General features: G+C 34.4%; 1 protein-coding gene across 1 annotated transcript; it reads left to right on the top strand.

The window, feature by feature from the left end:
• Positions 1-8,037: 8,037 nt before the first annotated feature.
• On the top strand, positions 8,038-8,979 carry LOC111386830 (uncharacterized mitochondrial protein AtMg00810-like). The gene has a single exon (XM_023011309.1). The coding sequence runs from the start codon at positions 8,038-8,040 to the stop codon at positions 8,977-8,979; it is 942 nt and encodes a 313-aa protein (XP_022867077.1).
• Positions 8,980-15,863: the final 6,884 nt, after the last annotated feature.

Here is a 15,863-nt window from a genome sequence, read left to right as displayed (position 1 = left end):
ATCTATGTTTACCTCAATTTGTTGGATGTATCTGTTGGGAAAAATGGGTGATTTGTGTGTAGATAAATATATCAACTACTAAGTATAAATAACATAATTCAATATTTGTATAAACATAATAATATGATAACATTATAATTAAACAATAAGAAAAGAGTAAGCTTTGGGAATTACCTCGAAAATGTTGTCTTAAAATCGTGTTGCCTGCCTTCGTGCAGATACTTTCGACACTACACGACTCCAAGATAAAATTCATATGACTCAGTCGGTTCTCCTTTTATGGGCATGACAACTGGGAGATAAAGAAGGAGCCTCATATCGAGTTGTCAAGAACTATAAAAATATAATATTAAAATGTAGGGAATATAATATTTCAACTTGTCTTCTCCTAGTTCTATTTTTCAATAAAATATCACATCCTTTTATAGGTGAATATCAACTCCGACAATCAAACTATTAAAATATAAGTTATCATATGAATTATGGTGTTTTAATTTTATGTTAAAACTTAAAATTAATAGATTTTAATTTTCAAAAATAAAACATATTAATTCCATATGAAAATTCAAATGACCAACTTTTGGCAATCAAAACCTTGTTCTATGCACTAAACTGACTCAAATGAGCAAATTTAAGTAGCGTCACACTATAATAGACTCCACATCTTTGTATAATGAGCTTTACATACAAACAAAAGTCACTAGAATTACCGATTAAAAAAAAAAAAAAAAGGGTCACTAGAATTCCCCTTTTTTTTAGACAATATTATAAGAATTGAACCGTATTAACTAGTTCAATTCCAAAAAATCTAAAATCGTTTTGAAATTGGTCCAATTATATGTAGAAAAAAAAATACTAAAATTCAGAACTTGTTAAAATAACCACACGACTGTTAGATTCACATTTAAGAATCTTTGATTCGCTCTTCAAACTTTTTTTTTTATTATTTAATTTGTTTACCATCGATTCGATCCTTTGATCACTAACTTTTTAACTTTTTTGAGTCGATATTCAAACTGATTTGTAAAATATTGGCTATTACTAAATTTACAAAGTTTGTTCGAGTGAGTGAAAGAAAATAAAAATTCATAAAGTAGAGATGTGTTTGATTGGAACACAAAACATTGTATCATGTCATATGTTTTAGGTGGCAAAATCTTGGAATATCGTAATCCCAAATTCGAAAGGAACCAAGATTCATTATTATATTATTTCGCAATAAAAGTTGGAACCAAGATTCATTATTATATTATTTCGCAAAAAAAAATGATCGCATTATATTTTTTAAATGCCACTTCCATATTAAAAAATTGTCTGTATCAATGGCTATCGATTAACAGCTGGACAGATTATTTTTTAACAACGAAAAGTTAGATATAATCAGATAATGTTGAAATTGATAGCAATCGTATTAGACCCCACCTAATGAAGAAACGTAAATCCAATGACATTAAGCCACAGGGACTTAATTTATTAGCCATTAGGTATTATAATATTGATTTTGTCTTAATCTTGGGGATTATTTGACGTAATGAAGACAAAAATCAAAGTTTGATCTTTTCACGAAATACTGTGATGCCAATAAAGATTCCTAACCCCTAGTGATGGAAATGGGGCTCGACCCTTTAACCCACGTATTCGGCTTGGGCTCGTAACGAGTCTAGCTCGTGCTCGGCTCATTGCTCGGGGGCAAGTTCGGCTCACGAGCTCGTGATTTTTTTAATTTTTTTTTTTTTTTTTTTTGGAGAACTTTCACATTTTTTGACTTTTTTTTTTATAGTAAATTTACATATTTTTTGGTGGGCTCATAAAAAATGGCTCATAGGCTCGACGAGCAGAGCAGGCTAGGCTCGTGGGATTGAGCCCCCTGCTCGGCTCAGGCTCGAGCTCGTCATTTGATGAGCTCGAGCCGCTCGGTTTATTTGACATCCTTACCAATCCCTTCACTTTGATGGTAAACCAAGACGTTACATTGAATTTTTAATCACTATTGGGTTTGGTTAAAAATCGGCATTTTATAGATTTTGATAAAGATTAATGTTCATTCCCGTTTGGTTTAGATAAGAATCTGATTTTTAGTACATGTGTGATTGAATAGTGGATAAAAATTATAGATTGAAATATATAGTTGAAAATGAGTTTTAAGAAATGAGAGCCAAAAAGAGATGAAATGTGTAGAGAACAGTTAATAAAAGTTGTAAATATCATAAAATGAATGGTTGAAAATGAATTTGAAGAAAAAGGGAGTTTTATAAAATTAGAGCAAAATGGGGCTTAGAAAATGTTGTTACTTAGGCACTCGCCTACATAAATTTAACAAGTTAGAGACCTCAATTGCAATTAATGGAAGTTGATCATTTTTCCTGATCGGTAATGGGGGTTGATCTTTATTAGGACATGTCATCCACATTAGGATGGCAGTATGGCACTATGATCAAAAGATAGCAGGATCATGCTATATTTACAAGATTGATTGACAATTTTTTTGATAAATTGATAGTTGTCAAGATTTAATTGAATGTTCGACAAAAATCACCTGTACAAGAATCTTAATTCGAAATAATGTTGAGCACGTCAGTTGTCTGTCTCTTTGGTTTGTCTGTATTAATTTATGTCACATTACTGTTCCCTTATGAATGTTACTTTGCAGTGCAAAAGCCCCATAGCCAACAGGGTGCGTGTTTGTGTAAAACGATGGTGGTCCTTATTTTAACATTATTGTTGTTATTGATTCCACTATTCTTTAGCATTGTTTGGACCACCTTTATCGTCAAACTTTTGTGTCACTAATTGCTGCAATATTGACTCGAAAGGGTTTAATAGTGTCCAATTATTGGACCTAAAAAATCGCAATATACACGCTTATCAAAATTTCGTGACGTGACAATTTGCACTTGTTTGGCAATCTTGGCACGTTAGAATTGATTTTGTCGAATAAAATTGAGTTTGTTATACTGTCAAATATTATGTACCATTACAATCGGTTGACGCAATTCGAGTAAATAAGTTCCCGTCAAAAGTTAGAATGTGCTTGTGATGAGACATTGCATAGTACTACAAGGAGCAGTTTGGCAAAATTTCTATTTGGGACCATAAGGGAAGGAACTGAATGCTATTCCTTTTGCATCATAACCTTGGCAAGCGGGACCCCTTTCATATCTACATAATAAATGGATTGTGAAGCACATGGGGGTTGTTCCCAGAAATCGCCCTATATGAGTTTCGACAATGAACCGCTTCAAATCGAGTTGAACTGGGATCCACCCGGCGATATTTTAAAAATAATGAAATAAACAAATAAAAAATATATATATGGATTTTTGGACGATTCTTTGGCGGTTTTCATAAATCTAAACTGGTGAAATTAGAAATGGGTCAATGATTTTCATAAAATTGAGTGGATCGACAGGGTTAGGGCGATTTTTCTACTTGGATTACGCTGGTGAAAATAGATATTGTCCGGTTGTCTCCATTTCAATTTGTACATGTCTCTGTCTCTGTCTCTTTATCTATATTTGTTTGAAAAAAGTAAGATATATAAATATAATTTAATTTGGTAACTTTAGATGGATATAAAAGCTCTTGATGGCTCCACAAGGTCAATTTTACATATATCAAAATATGGTCCAATTTCCAGGCAAATCGATCATTGTAATCGTAATCATCTCATTCTAAGACGACACTCTACCTTTGGTAACATAGAGTCGACTTTCATTCTTTCACATATTTTCTAACTGACACATATATAATCTGAAAGATTTATATTGCGAGTCCTAATTTTTAGAAATGTGTCAATGATTTTCATAAAATCGAGTGGATCGACGGGGTTAGGGCGATTTTTCTACTTGGATTACACTGGTGAAAGTAGATATTGTCCGGTTGTCCCCATTCAATTTGTACATGTCTGTCTCTTTATTTATATTTGTTTGAAAAAAGTAAGATATATATATAATTTAATTTGGTAACTTTAGATGGATATAAAAGCTCTTGATGTCTCCACAAGGTCAATTTTACATATATCAAAATATGGTCCAATTTGCTGGCAAATCGATCATTGTAATCGTGATCATCTCATTCTAAGACGACACTCTACCTTGAAAACGTGTGTTATATTTAGTTATTTACTTATATTTAGTTATTTATTTTAGCATAATATGTAATTTCCTATTATTGTAAGTTTCCTATTATTTTTTGGTTTCCTTGTAATAGTATAAAACCTGTTTTTTACTTTCTTTGAAAACCTACTTTTGATGGTTCAATAGATTTTGGTTCTCTCTTTATTCTTTTTCTCCTTCTCTTCTCTTTTCTTCTTTTTGAATTGATTCAACATATTGGTTTGAGATTCATTATATTATTATTATGGTATCAGAGCCTATAATTGAGTGAAATTTGTGAAATTTCTGTTTGGGTCGTGCTGAAATCAAGATAGAAATCAGGTAAAGAAAGTTTTTATGAAAAACCTATTCGATCGCCACTTAAAATCAAGATTCCGACGAAACTGGAGATCCATTAAGAAAACGGAGAACAGATCCTTGTTCAGTAGGTTGAGACGAAATGTCCGGTCAGGCGCGTGTCGGTGGCGCGTGAGGACCACGCGCAGAGACGGTGGTGGCGCGTGAAGGCGTGTGAGTAGTTTTTTTTCGGGGTTATTCCAAAAGGCAGTTTGTTCCTTGGTAAATTTCTGATCTTTTGGTGGTATTAATTTGGTTATACGTATACTGTGCAGTATATTTCAACTATAGTTTGTGGAAGTACGTTGGTTATCGTTGGTTTCCTTATCGTTGGTTATAGTTTGTGGAAGTACGTTGGTTATCGTTGTTATTTATTGACTTTATGATGGCAACTGAAAGAGATGATTCACTTCAATCCATTAGTGTCAGACTAAATGGTAAAAATTACTCGTATTGGAGTACAGTGATGAGAAATTTTTTAAAGGGAAAAAGATTATGGGGCTATGTTAGCGGAACTATTGTGAAACCTGAGAACACTGCTCAGAATTATGTAACAGAGTTAGATAATTGGGAGTCAAACAACGCGAAAATTCTCACTTGGATTCACAATTCCGTTGAGCAATCTATTGGTACACAATTAGCGAAGTTTGAAACAGCAAAAGAAGTTTGGGAGCATTTTCAAACATTATACACTAAATCTAACTTTGCAAAACAGTATCAGTTGGAAATTGATATACGGGCTTTACATCAGAAAGATATGAGTATTCTTGAGTTCTACGCTGCTATGAACTCTATCTGGGATGAGCTGGCTCTTACGAAATCAGCAGGATTGAAAGCATGTGAGGAATATATTACTTTTAGAGATGAGCAGCGATTAGTTCAATTTTTTATGGCACTTTGCAGTGATTTTGAGGGACTCAGAGGCTCTATTTTGCATCGCACTCCACTTCCTTCAGTTGATTCGGTGGTTAGTGAACTTGTAATTGAAGAAATACGTTTGAAATCTCTTGTAGGAGAAGTATCTCTTCCTCCATCTGGCACCTCAGTATTGGCCGTACCTTCTCGACTGTTCACACAGAACCAGAATAAAGGTTATGTGCGAGTTGCTACTGATGAGTGTAACTTTTGTAAATAAAAAGGACATTGGAAGTCTCAATATCCAAAGCTATTGAAAAAGCAGCAACCTCAATCACAGCAGCGATCTTATCGTCCCAATACTAACATAGCTGCCACCATACCACCTAATGATTCATCCATACTTGGAGCACCACCTTCATCCAATCCCATGTTGACGGACTTAGCAGAGCAGTTTCAGAAATTCTTAGCCACACAACCACATGCTATGTCAGCCTCTACTCATATAGGTTTGTTATCACAGAATCACTCAGGTATTTTTTCCTCATGGATCTTTGACTCAGGTGCTTCCAAACACATGTCGTCTAATTCAAAACTCTTTAATAACTTGCGTCCTTCCAACCTATCTGTCTGTTATGACTACTGATGGTACACCATTACCTTTAGCAGGTGTTGGTTCAGTTAATACATATAATTTGTCACTGTCAGATGTCTATTGTGTTCCAGCTCTTACTTTGAATCTTATCTCTATTGGTCAATTGTGTGATTCTGGATACTTAGTTCAGTTTTCTTCTACTGGTTGTCATGTGCAGGACCGTCAATCTCAGAAGCTGATTGGAATAGGCCGTAGACAAGGAGGGTTATATGTGCCGGACAATCTAAGATCATCACACGTCGCAGCCTCTGGTGTTGATTTGTCATCTTTTTCTTTGAATTCATCGTCTTCTAATTTTTATTTGTGGCATTCTCGCCTTGGACATGTTTCCGCTAGTCATTTAAAATTTTTAGTTTCTAAGGGTCAATTGGGAAATATACAAACACATGATATTTCTGATTGTAGTGGTTGCAAATTAGCAAGATTTTCTGTTTTACCTTTTCCTCGAAGTATTTCTCATTCTGTTGTACCATTTGATCTTGTTCACTCTGATGTGTGGGGACCTGCTCTAGTTACTACAAAAGGAGGGTCTCGATATTATGTGTCATTTATTGATGATTATAGTCATTATTGTTGGGTTTATCTTATGAAGCGACGATCTGACTTTCTTTCTATTTATCGATCATTTAGAGCACTTATTAAAACTCAACATTCAACTGTAATTAAATGCTTTAGATGTGACTTGGGTGGAGAGTATACTTCAACCTAATTCTCTAAATTGCTTGCTCTTGACGACACAATTCATCAAACCTCTTGTACTAATATCCCACAACAAAATGGTATTGCTGAATAAAAGCATAGGCACATTGTGGAAACTGCTCGTTCACTTCTTTTATCTGCCAAAGTTCCCAGTGAGTTTTGGGGAGAAGCAGCTCTTACTGCTGTTTCTTTAATTAATAAGATTCCATCTTCTCACAATTCAGGTTTATCACCCTTTAAAACATTGTATGGGCATTCTCCGGATTACTCCTCATTGAGAGTCTTTGATTGTACTTGCTTTGTTCTTCGCCTAAAGTTGAACGTAATAAGTTAACATCTCGCTCTTCTATTTGTGTTTTCTTGGGTTATGGGCAAGGGCAAAAGGGTTATCGTTGTTTCGATCGCATTAATAATAAATTATATGTCTCTCGTCATGTTGTGTTTCTTGAGCACATTCCATTCTTCTCCATTTCTGATAATACTCATAATGTGACCAAAACTGACCTCATTTATATTGATCCATTCTCTGATGATATAAACAATTCACCTTCCCATACCCCATGTACTATTGATTCTTCATGTCTTGCAGGTACACATGCTTCAGATCATGCTACCCCTCCTCCTTCTATGGCTTCCCAAGCACCGCCTGAGATTGTTGATCCAGCTCCTGCTTCATCTCTTCCTCGTTATCCTCAACGTATTCGTAAGTTCACTCAATTACCTGATTTTGATTATTCTTGTTATTCTGAGTCCTTTTGCTATCTTCTAACATCCATTCATAAGTTAGTTGAACCATCTTCATATAAAGAAGCTATTTTGTATCCTCTTTGGCAACAAGTTATGGCTGATGAACTTTCTGCTCTACATAAGACAGACACTTGGGACTTGGTTGAATTGCCTTCAGGTAAACATACTATCTGTTGTCGTTGGGTTTATAAGATTAAAACCAAATCTGATGGTTCGATTGAACGCTACAAGGCTAGATTGTTTGCTAAAGGTTTTAATCAACAGTATGGTTTGGATTATGAGGAGACTTTTGCTCCTATTGCCAAGATGACCACTGTTCGTACACTTATTGCAGTTGCATCTGTTCGTCAGTGGAGTCTCTCTCTATTGGATGTCAAAAATGCCTTTTTAAATGGCAATCTTCAAGAGGAGGTTTATATGGTTCCTCCTCCTAGCCTTTCTCACTCTCCTGGATTTGTTTGCAAACTCAAGAAGGCACTCTATGGCCTCAAACAAGCACCTCGTGCCTGATTTGAAAAATTTTCCACTGTTGTTAGCTCTCTTGGTTTTACATCCAGTCATCATGACTCCGCTTTATTTTTTAGATGCACTTCAGTTGCTCGCATTCTATTATTGCTATATGTTGACGATATGATTATTACTGGTGATGATGTTGATGGAATTGCAAGTTTGAAATCAGAATTGGCTTGTCGTTTTGAAATGAAGGACTTGGGCACACTGTCTTATTTTTTGGGGATCGAAGTTGCTTCTTCTCCTAGAGGTTATCTTATCTCTCAGTCTAAGTATATTATGGATGTCATTGAGCGTGCTCATCTTACTGATAATAAATCTGTCGATACTCCTCTTGAGTCCAATGCTCGATATTCATCCTCTGATGGTGTCCCATTGACTGATCCCACTTTGTATCGCACTATTGTTGGATGTCTAGTTTATCTTACCATCACAAGTCCTGATATTGCTTATGCTGTTCATATTGTTAGTCAATTTGTTTCAGCTCCTACTACAGTTCATTGGGCAGCAGTTGTTTGTATTTTGCGTTATCTTTGTGGTACATGCTTTCAGAGTCTTTTGTTTCCATCAACCTCATCCTTAGTGCTCCGTGCCTACTCTGATGTTGATTGGGCCAGCGACCCCATTGATCGCAAGTCCACTACGGGTTTTTGTGTATTTTTGGGTGATTCACTTATCTCTTGGAAAAGTAAGAAGCAGATTGTTGTTTCCTGCTCCTCTACAGAAGCAGAGTATCGAGCTATGGCAACCAGCACCACTGAGATTATGTGGTTGCAATGGTTACTTGCAGACATGGGTGTTTCTCATTCCTCCCCAACTCCCATGTATTGTGATAATACTAGTGCCATTCAGATCTCTCACAACTCTGTGTTCCATGAACGCACAAAGTATATTGAGATTGATTGTCATCTGGTTCGTCATCATCTTCAGACTGGCACCATTTCCCTACCTTTTGTTTCTTCATCGTTGCAGCTTGCTGACTTCTTCACTAAGTCTCATCCAGTTCATCGTTTTCGCTTTTTGCGTGACAAACTCTCGCTGGTTCTTGCTTTAGCATCTTGAGTTTGAGGGGGGATGAAAACGTGTGTTATATTTAGTTATTTATTTTTTTTAATATGTAATTTCCTATTATTGTAAGTTTCCTATTATTTTTAGGTTTCCTTGTAGTAGTATAAAACCTGTTTTTTACTTTCTTTGAAAACCTAATTTTGATGGCTCAATAAATTTTGGTTCTCTCTTTATTCTTCTTCTTCTTCTCCTTCTCTTATCTTTTCTTCTTTTTGAATTGATTCAACATATTGGTTTGAGATTCATTATATTGTTATCATACCTTTGGTAACATAGAGTCGACTTTCATTCTTTCACATATGACACATATATAATCTGAAAGATTTATATTGCGAGTCCTAATTTATTCATCTACAAGTACTCCATTTGCCATTTCAGGTATGCAAACTTTAAAAATTATTTAAAACATAATCAATTGATTTATTTCTATTTAATTCGTGCAATTTGCTAGCCCTGTTTGGTGGTAATTTAAATCTGATTTTAATTTAAGTCAAAGTCAAATAATCAATATTAACCACATCTTTTATGAGTTCCACAATTTTTCTACCATACATTTCGAAAACGTTTATAAAAAACCTACTAAAATCTAATTTTAAACCCGCAAATAATTTAATATTTCCTCTTCTAGCTACCAATTGAATCGTGGGCTTGATATTGGGCTAATTTAATGCTGGTATTGGTTTATCATCTCTTGAGCTTGGTGTCATTGGGCTCTTTTTTTTTTTGGATATTGTGTGATTGAAAAATTAGGAAAAATTTTAGATTTATATGTAATATTATTTAATGAAAGATTGTGTAGTTAAAAATAAGAGAAAGAAAATTATAATTTGAAATAATGGGGCCAAACGGAGGCTTAATCCCTCCATTATTACATCTCCTGTCAAAACGAATTCCAGGCTAACACGTCTCCTTATCTCTCTTTTTTCCTAAACCTTCAATTTTTCAATTTTCATGCCGAATCCCTTCTCTATTTCATTCCCACTCAAATTCTATTCAACGCAATTTCTTCTATCTGATACTACATGTACTAGATATTATACGAGAAGTTCGAGTATAATTTCAGACCGGCAAGGGGCCGAGGCAAGGCGACTGTCTTGGGCCTAGAATATTTGGAGCCCAAACTTTTTTTTTTATTTTTTTGTTAAAAAAAAGAGAGGACAAATATGAAAATATTATTGATGACGTGAAAATAATTATCGTGTAGTGGCAAAAGTTAAATAATGAGCCATTGAGCCTATTGTACATGTTTTTGAATCCCCAACTAATCATTTTGTTATTTTTTGTTTTTATTATTTCTGAAAATTTGCACAATTAGTTCATATTAACGCCTCTAATAAATTCCTCCCTTGAGTAAAACTTACTTTGATTTGAAGTCTTTGAATGTACAATGATTGCTAGAGGATTTTTCTTCCAAGTAATAGATGGCGTGCTTTGTGTTTTCTTTCGATTTCGTGGGTTGTTTTAGTATTTATTTATTTTTTGATCGGTAGATGTGTTAGTATTTATTGACACTAGTACATCACGTCTATTCAATACTGTACAACTTTACACGTGTGTGATTCACAAGATATAGCTAGAAAAATGTGATTCGATGCTTTCTATCTTCTATGTTACCAAAACTAAGATAAGATCAAAGAATTTTGATTTTCTTGGATTTAACAAACCTCTATTCTTATTTGCCATTTTGTGCAGATGATCCGAACAGTAATCCAAACATTTTTGGAGATCCATACAAAAGTTGTTTGTAAATAGACTTGTGAATAATATTTATCCTTGAAATTAGAATCTTATTCATTGTTTATCACGTTCATTGGTTGACTCAATTTGTCATGTTTGCAAAATCAACCATTCTACACGTATACTTTTTTCCCACTTTTTTTCACAGAACAAACACATGCAAGTGGGTGGGTCCACGATTATTTTAATCATGGACCCCACCTTTGTGAGGGAGTGTGAAAATTGATGTAAAAAAAGTGATGTACAAATAGCATTTTTGTTGCAAAATTATGAGACATCAGAAAGCAGGATCAAAAGGGAGTATGAGGCTTATGGGCCAATCAAGCGGCTAGGTATTATAGAGCAAGTCAATAGAGGGCTCAAGTTAAATTGGATTTGGCTTCTGGTTTGGTAAGAATTTCACATTTGGCGGCTGTGTCCTAGCCTCCTTTTTGTCTTTTCATTGAAATATGTTTCATTATTTTGATTTTTGCATTTTAAAAATGGTAAAAGAGAAGACGAACTAAAATTAAGTTTATCTTTTTATAATTGTGATGTAATAATTTCAATAATCCAACATTTTAGTAACATATGATACCGTCATTTTTTGTCTATAACATGATAGTATATATATATAGGACGTGTCCTTTTTCCGAGAATTGAGATGTATTAAAAAGAAGAGAGTTCTAACACTATTCATAAGGCGTCATTTCCCATTACCGTGATATCATTGCCATTTCTATCCATTTATTTGCCTGTCTTTGTTTTTATCTCTCATTTGCTTGCATCATAGATTGATTATGAATGTGATATACGGCAGAAATGTCTTAGTTAGTATTGTTGCTTTGCATTTCTCTGATCATTGAGAAGTTTAGTAGATCAACCTGTGTAATCTACGAAAGAATTGAATAATTAATACTAATTGTGTTGAATGTATTTATACAAATAATAATATGCTTTACAAATACATAATATGATTATTTTCTGTCCAAAATAGTATTCAAATGTACTTATTTTACAAGAAGCCAAAATTTTGAAGTTTGAAGCTTTTGTATGATGTGGCATCTATCATTAGGGAAGAACACCTTTATTTACATGGTGAAATTTTTGAAAGTTGGATACAAGCACGTCCGAAAAACGTTGGAAATTAATTTAGTTTTTTGTTGAGGCTGGAATAAATTTTCAAAAATTGCTTGGTGGTATTGTCTGGATAAGACAAGTTAATTTTTGGGATTAAACCTTTGTTTCAAAATCAGATTTTTCAAGATGTTAACTGCACTACGAAAAATTCCCAAGGATTAGGATGTGGAGCCTACTGAGTTTGAGGAGATTGTTCTCCATCTCCTCACTCAATTGAATTTTACTGTGATTATTAAATGCATTATGATTCATTCATTCTTGATATTTATTCAAACTCATTTCGACTTGGAGAATACAAACCAAGAGATTAAGAGTGACTTGAAAGACCTCTACATCGATTCTGCCATGTAGGATAGTGTCAATCTCACATAGGTATTCTCCAAGTTCAATAAGAAGTAGTAATATAAATTTATATAACATAGTTTTTCTGTTATAAGAACAAGTAAATAATGTGCATAATGGATCAAGTTTTGGGGCGAACCTTTTTTTGTTCTTTCAAATTTCTTTCATTTTGGTGACTTTACTGGAACATTCATAATGAAATGATCGACCTATTGTTTAAGGGACGATAACTATCAAACGGTGTTCCTCAACCCTTGTCCCTTTTTTCTGTGTGACAGCATACTTTTATGTGTAAAAGTCCTAAAGAAAAGCAACCCCAATCCCATATCTCAATGTGCACCAATGGTTGCACTGGATATTATATTTGTCCAAAAGCCTTCCTCTCTCTAACCCACTCTTTCTCATTTATTTCCTTCAATGATTAATTCCTATTCAACCTTTCCATATAACTCTACGTTTGGGTGTTTTGATGTCTGTTCAGATTTAGAAATACATATTTTGCCTGGAGATGTGTTGTAGTATCATGGAACACAACTAAGTTAAACTCCTTTTCTTCTCTATTTGTTGGATAAAAGTTACAATTTCTCAACCCACGACTATAAATGATGGATTTCAAGTGCGCAGTCTTTTTCCCCTGTATATATTGTAGTTTATGTTCGAGTAGTTGCTGAGGTTGTATACACCCTCACTTTATTTTAATACAAGCTTCCTTTTATCTTTTTCCCTACAATTAGCTTTTACGTTTGGACCTGTAATTCTATTTTGATGTAGCACTCTGAAGATTATCATTCTAATCGAGCACGTATATAAAAAACCTCCACTATTTTATTCTCCCTGAGATTTATGTGTGTTACACAAAGTAATGAACCAAAAATATACAAAACAACCAAGAAAATTATTAGTACAAAATTATAGAAATCCGTTTCCAGCCGATCAATGAAACTCAGACCACAGGCATCAAAGATGAAGGTCTTTCATGTTTTAGGCTTAGATTAGAGAGAAAATCAAGTTTGTACCCGTCTGTATGACCTACACGATCCACCCAAACCCTAAGGCTTTTCCTCTATCAGATTAAAGGAAGCCACAAGAGTAAAATCACACACCAACCCCTTCAATACACTTAGTATTTCAGTAAAGCAGAGAAGAATCACTCAGAAATCAATTCCAATCAGAGATTGGAAGTTCACGAAGAAGAAGAAGAAGAAGAAGAAGGGTTTGGAAGAGTCTCAAAGTCTCACAGACTGCTCAAGAAAAAGAAAGTGACAATTCCACCCAAATTAGGGCAACCAAGAGGCAAATTTATACCCACAGACAAATAACCATTGATCAAGATTTCATCCAACGGTGGAGGGCTTCCAAGAATAATAAAGAGGACGTATTTTTGGATTGCATTTAAAATGCCTCGCCTAAAAAACACGTTTTCTACCTTTTTGGGCCGGGTGGATCAAGTCACGTTATTGGGCAAGAGCCTTAGTTTAATAAAACAGAATTTGGGCTTTAGCCCATTTTGTTATCACAGCCCAAAAAGGTCATTAGGCATCACAACCCAACAACCTCCACCTTGATGCCAATGGGATTTCTGGACACTTGCAGCTCTCCAATTGACACAAGCTATACCTTTGTCCCCATGTCTAATGGATTATACTTTGTAGGAACTTTTTCAAAAAGAACAGATTCATTTGAGATGATATCCCTAATAAAATGTAACTTCACATCTATATGTTTAGTTCTTTTATGAAAAACAGGATTCTTACATAGGTGTATTGCACTTTGGCTATCAGAATATACAACGACAGGTTTATTTAACATTCTTATTTCAGATAACAGTCCCTTAAGCCACAAGACTTCCTTTATGGCCTCTGTGGCAGCAACATATTCAGCCTTTGTGGTTGATAAAGCAACTATAGACTGTAACTGAGACTTCCAACTCACACAGGTACCACAAAGTGTAAACATATAGGCAGATGTGGACTTTCTATTGTCCCTATTGCCAACAAAATCAGCATTCACAAAGCCTTTAAGCATTATTCCTTCATTACAGTTTTTAAACACTAATCCTAAGCTAGATGTACCTTTTAAGTACCTAAGAAGCCATTTAAGAGCTTCCCAATGTTCAGGACCAGGATTAACTATAAACCTGTTTAAAGTGCTGATTGCATGAGCCACATCAGGTCTGGTACAGACCATGGTATACATTATAGACCCTACTGCATTAGCATATGGAACCTTTTCCATGTACTTTATATCAAATTCATCAATTGGACATTGCTCTTTACTTAATTTGAAATGACTAGCTAAGGATAAAGACACTGATTTTGATTCATGCATGGAAAACTTAGATAAGACTTTTTCTATGTAAGCCGATTGTTTCAAGATCAAGGTGGATTGCGATCTTTTTCTAAGTATATCCATTCCCAGTATTCTTTTAGCGTGCCCCAGATTTTTAATTTCAAACTCAGCTCCAAAAGTTTCTTTAATATCATTTATCTGTTTTAAATCATGCCCAATTAATAACATGTCATCAAGATAAAATAATAGAAAAATGGATATTAAGGAATCAAAACTTTTCTTAAAGTAAAGGCAATGATCATAAGAGCTTCTTACAAAATCAACAGTCATGACAAAATTATCAAACATTTTATACTATTGTCTTATTGACTGTTTTAAACCATATAAGGATTTTTTTAAGTAAGCACACAAAACCAGATTTAGATTTATTTACAAAACCTTCAGGTTGTAACATATAAATTGTCTCATCTAAATCACCATGTAAAAAAGCTGTTTTTACATTCATTTGTTCTAGTTCCCAATTGTGATATGCAACTAATGTAAGTAGGACTCTAATAGTTGTGTATTTTATAACAGGTGAAAATATCTCATTGTAATTCACACCTTGTTTTTGTGTAAACCCTTTAACAACTAATCTTGCTTTAAATCTTATAGGCTCATGATCTAAACTGCCTTATTTCACTTTGTAAATCCATTTACAATCAACTATGAATTTATTTTGGGGTCTGTGCTCAAGATCCCAAGTTTTATTTTTCATTAAAGAGCTCATCTCTTCTCTCATGGCAGCTTCCCACTTACCAGACTGGTTGCAACTCATAGCTTCATTATAGGTCTTAGGTTCCTTATAGGCTAGATCATTATAAGACATGACAGAATAGGATAGATAGTCTTCATATCTTGTAGGTTCTCTTATGTTCTTTCTAGGCCAATCCCTAGTCAATTGATAGTCACTGAGATCACTTTGTTGACTGGGATCATCCATTTCAATTTGTTCCTATTCCTTCACACCTGAATATTCTAATTCAGTCTGAGTCTGAGGTAGTGTAAGTTCATTCTCTCTCATATTATTAGGAACATAATCAATTTGAGATCCCAACTCCACCTGAAACCTGGTCACATTTGGGTTTTCAGGTCTGTAGACTTTTGTTTTTCTAAACAAGGCATCTCATCCTCATTGAAGGTAACATCTCTACTTGTCATGATTTTATATCCCCCATGACCTCTAGCCCATAACCTATAACCTTTAATTCCTTCAGGATAGCCTAAGAACACACATTTCTGAGCCCTTGGCTCCAATTTCCACAAATTTTGGTGACAATAAGCTGTATACCCAAAAACTCTAATGTGGGAATAATCTGGCAATTTCCCAGACCACTTCTTTTTAGGTGTTT

Source organism: Olea europaea, unplaced genomic scaffold (genome assembly GCF_002742605.1).
Source record: "Olea europaea var. sylvestris unplaced genomic scaffold, O_europaea_v1 scaffold374, whole genome shotgun sequence".
Classification (NCBI taxonomy): domain Eukaryota; kingdom Viridiplantae; phylum Streptophyta; class Magnoliopsida; order Lamiales; family Oleaceae; genus Olea; species Olea europaea.
This window is presented reverse-complemented; position numbering and strand designations above follow the sequence as displayed.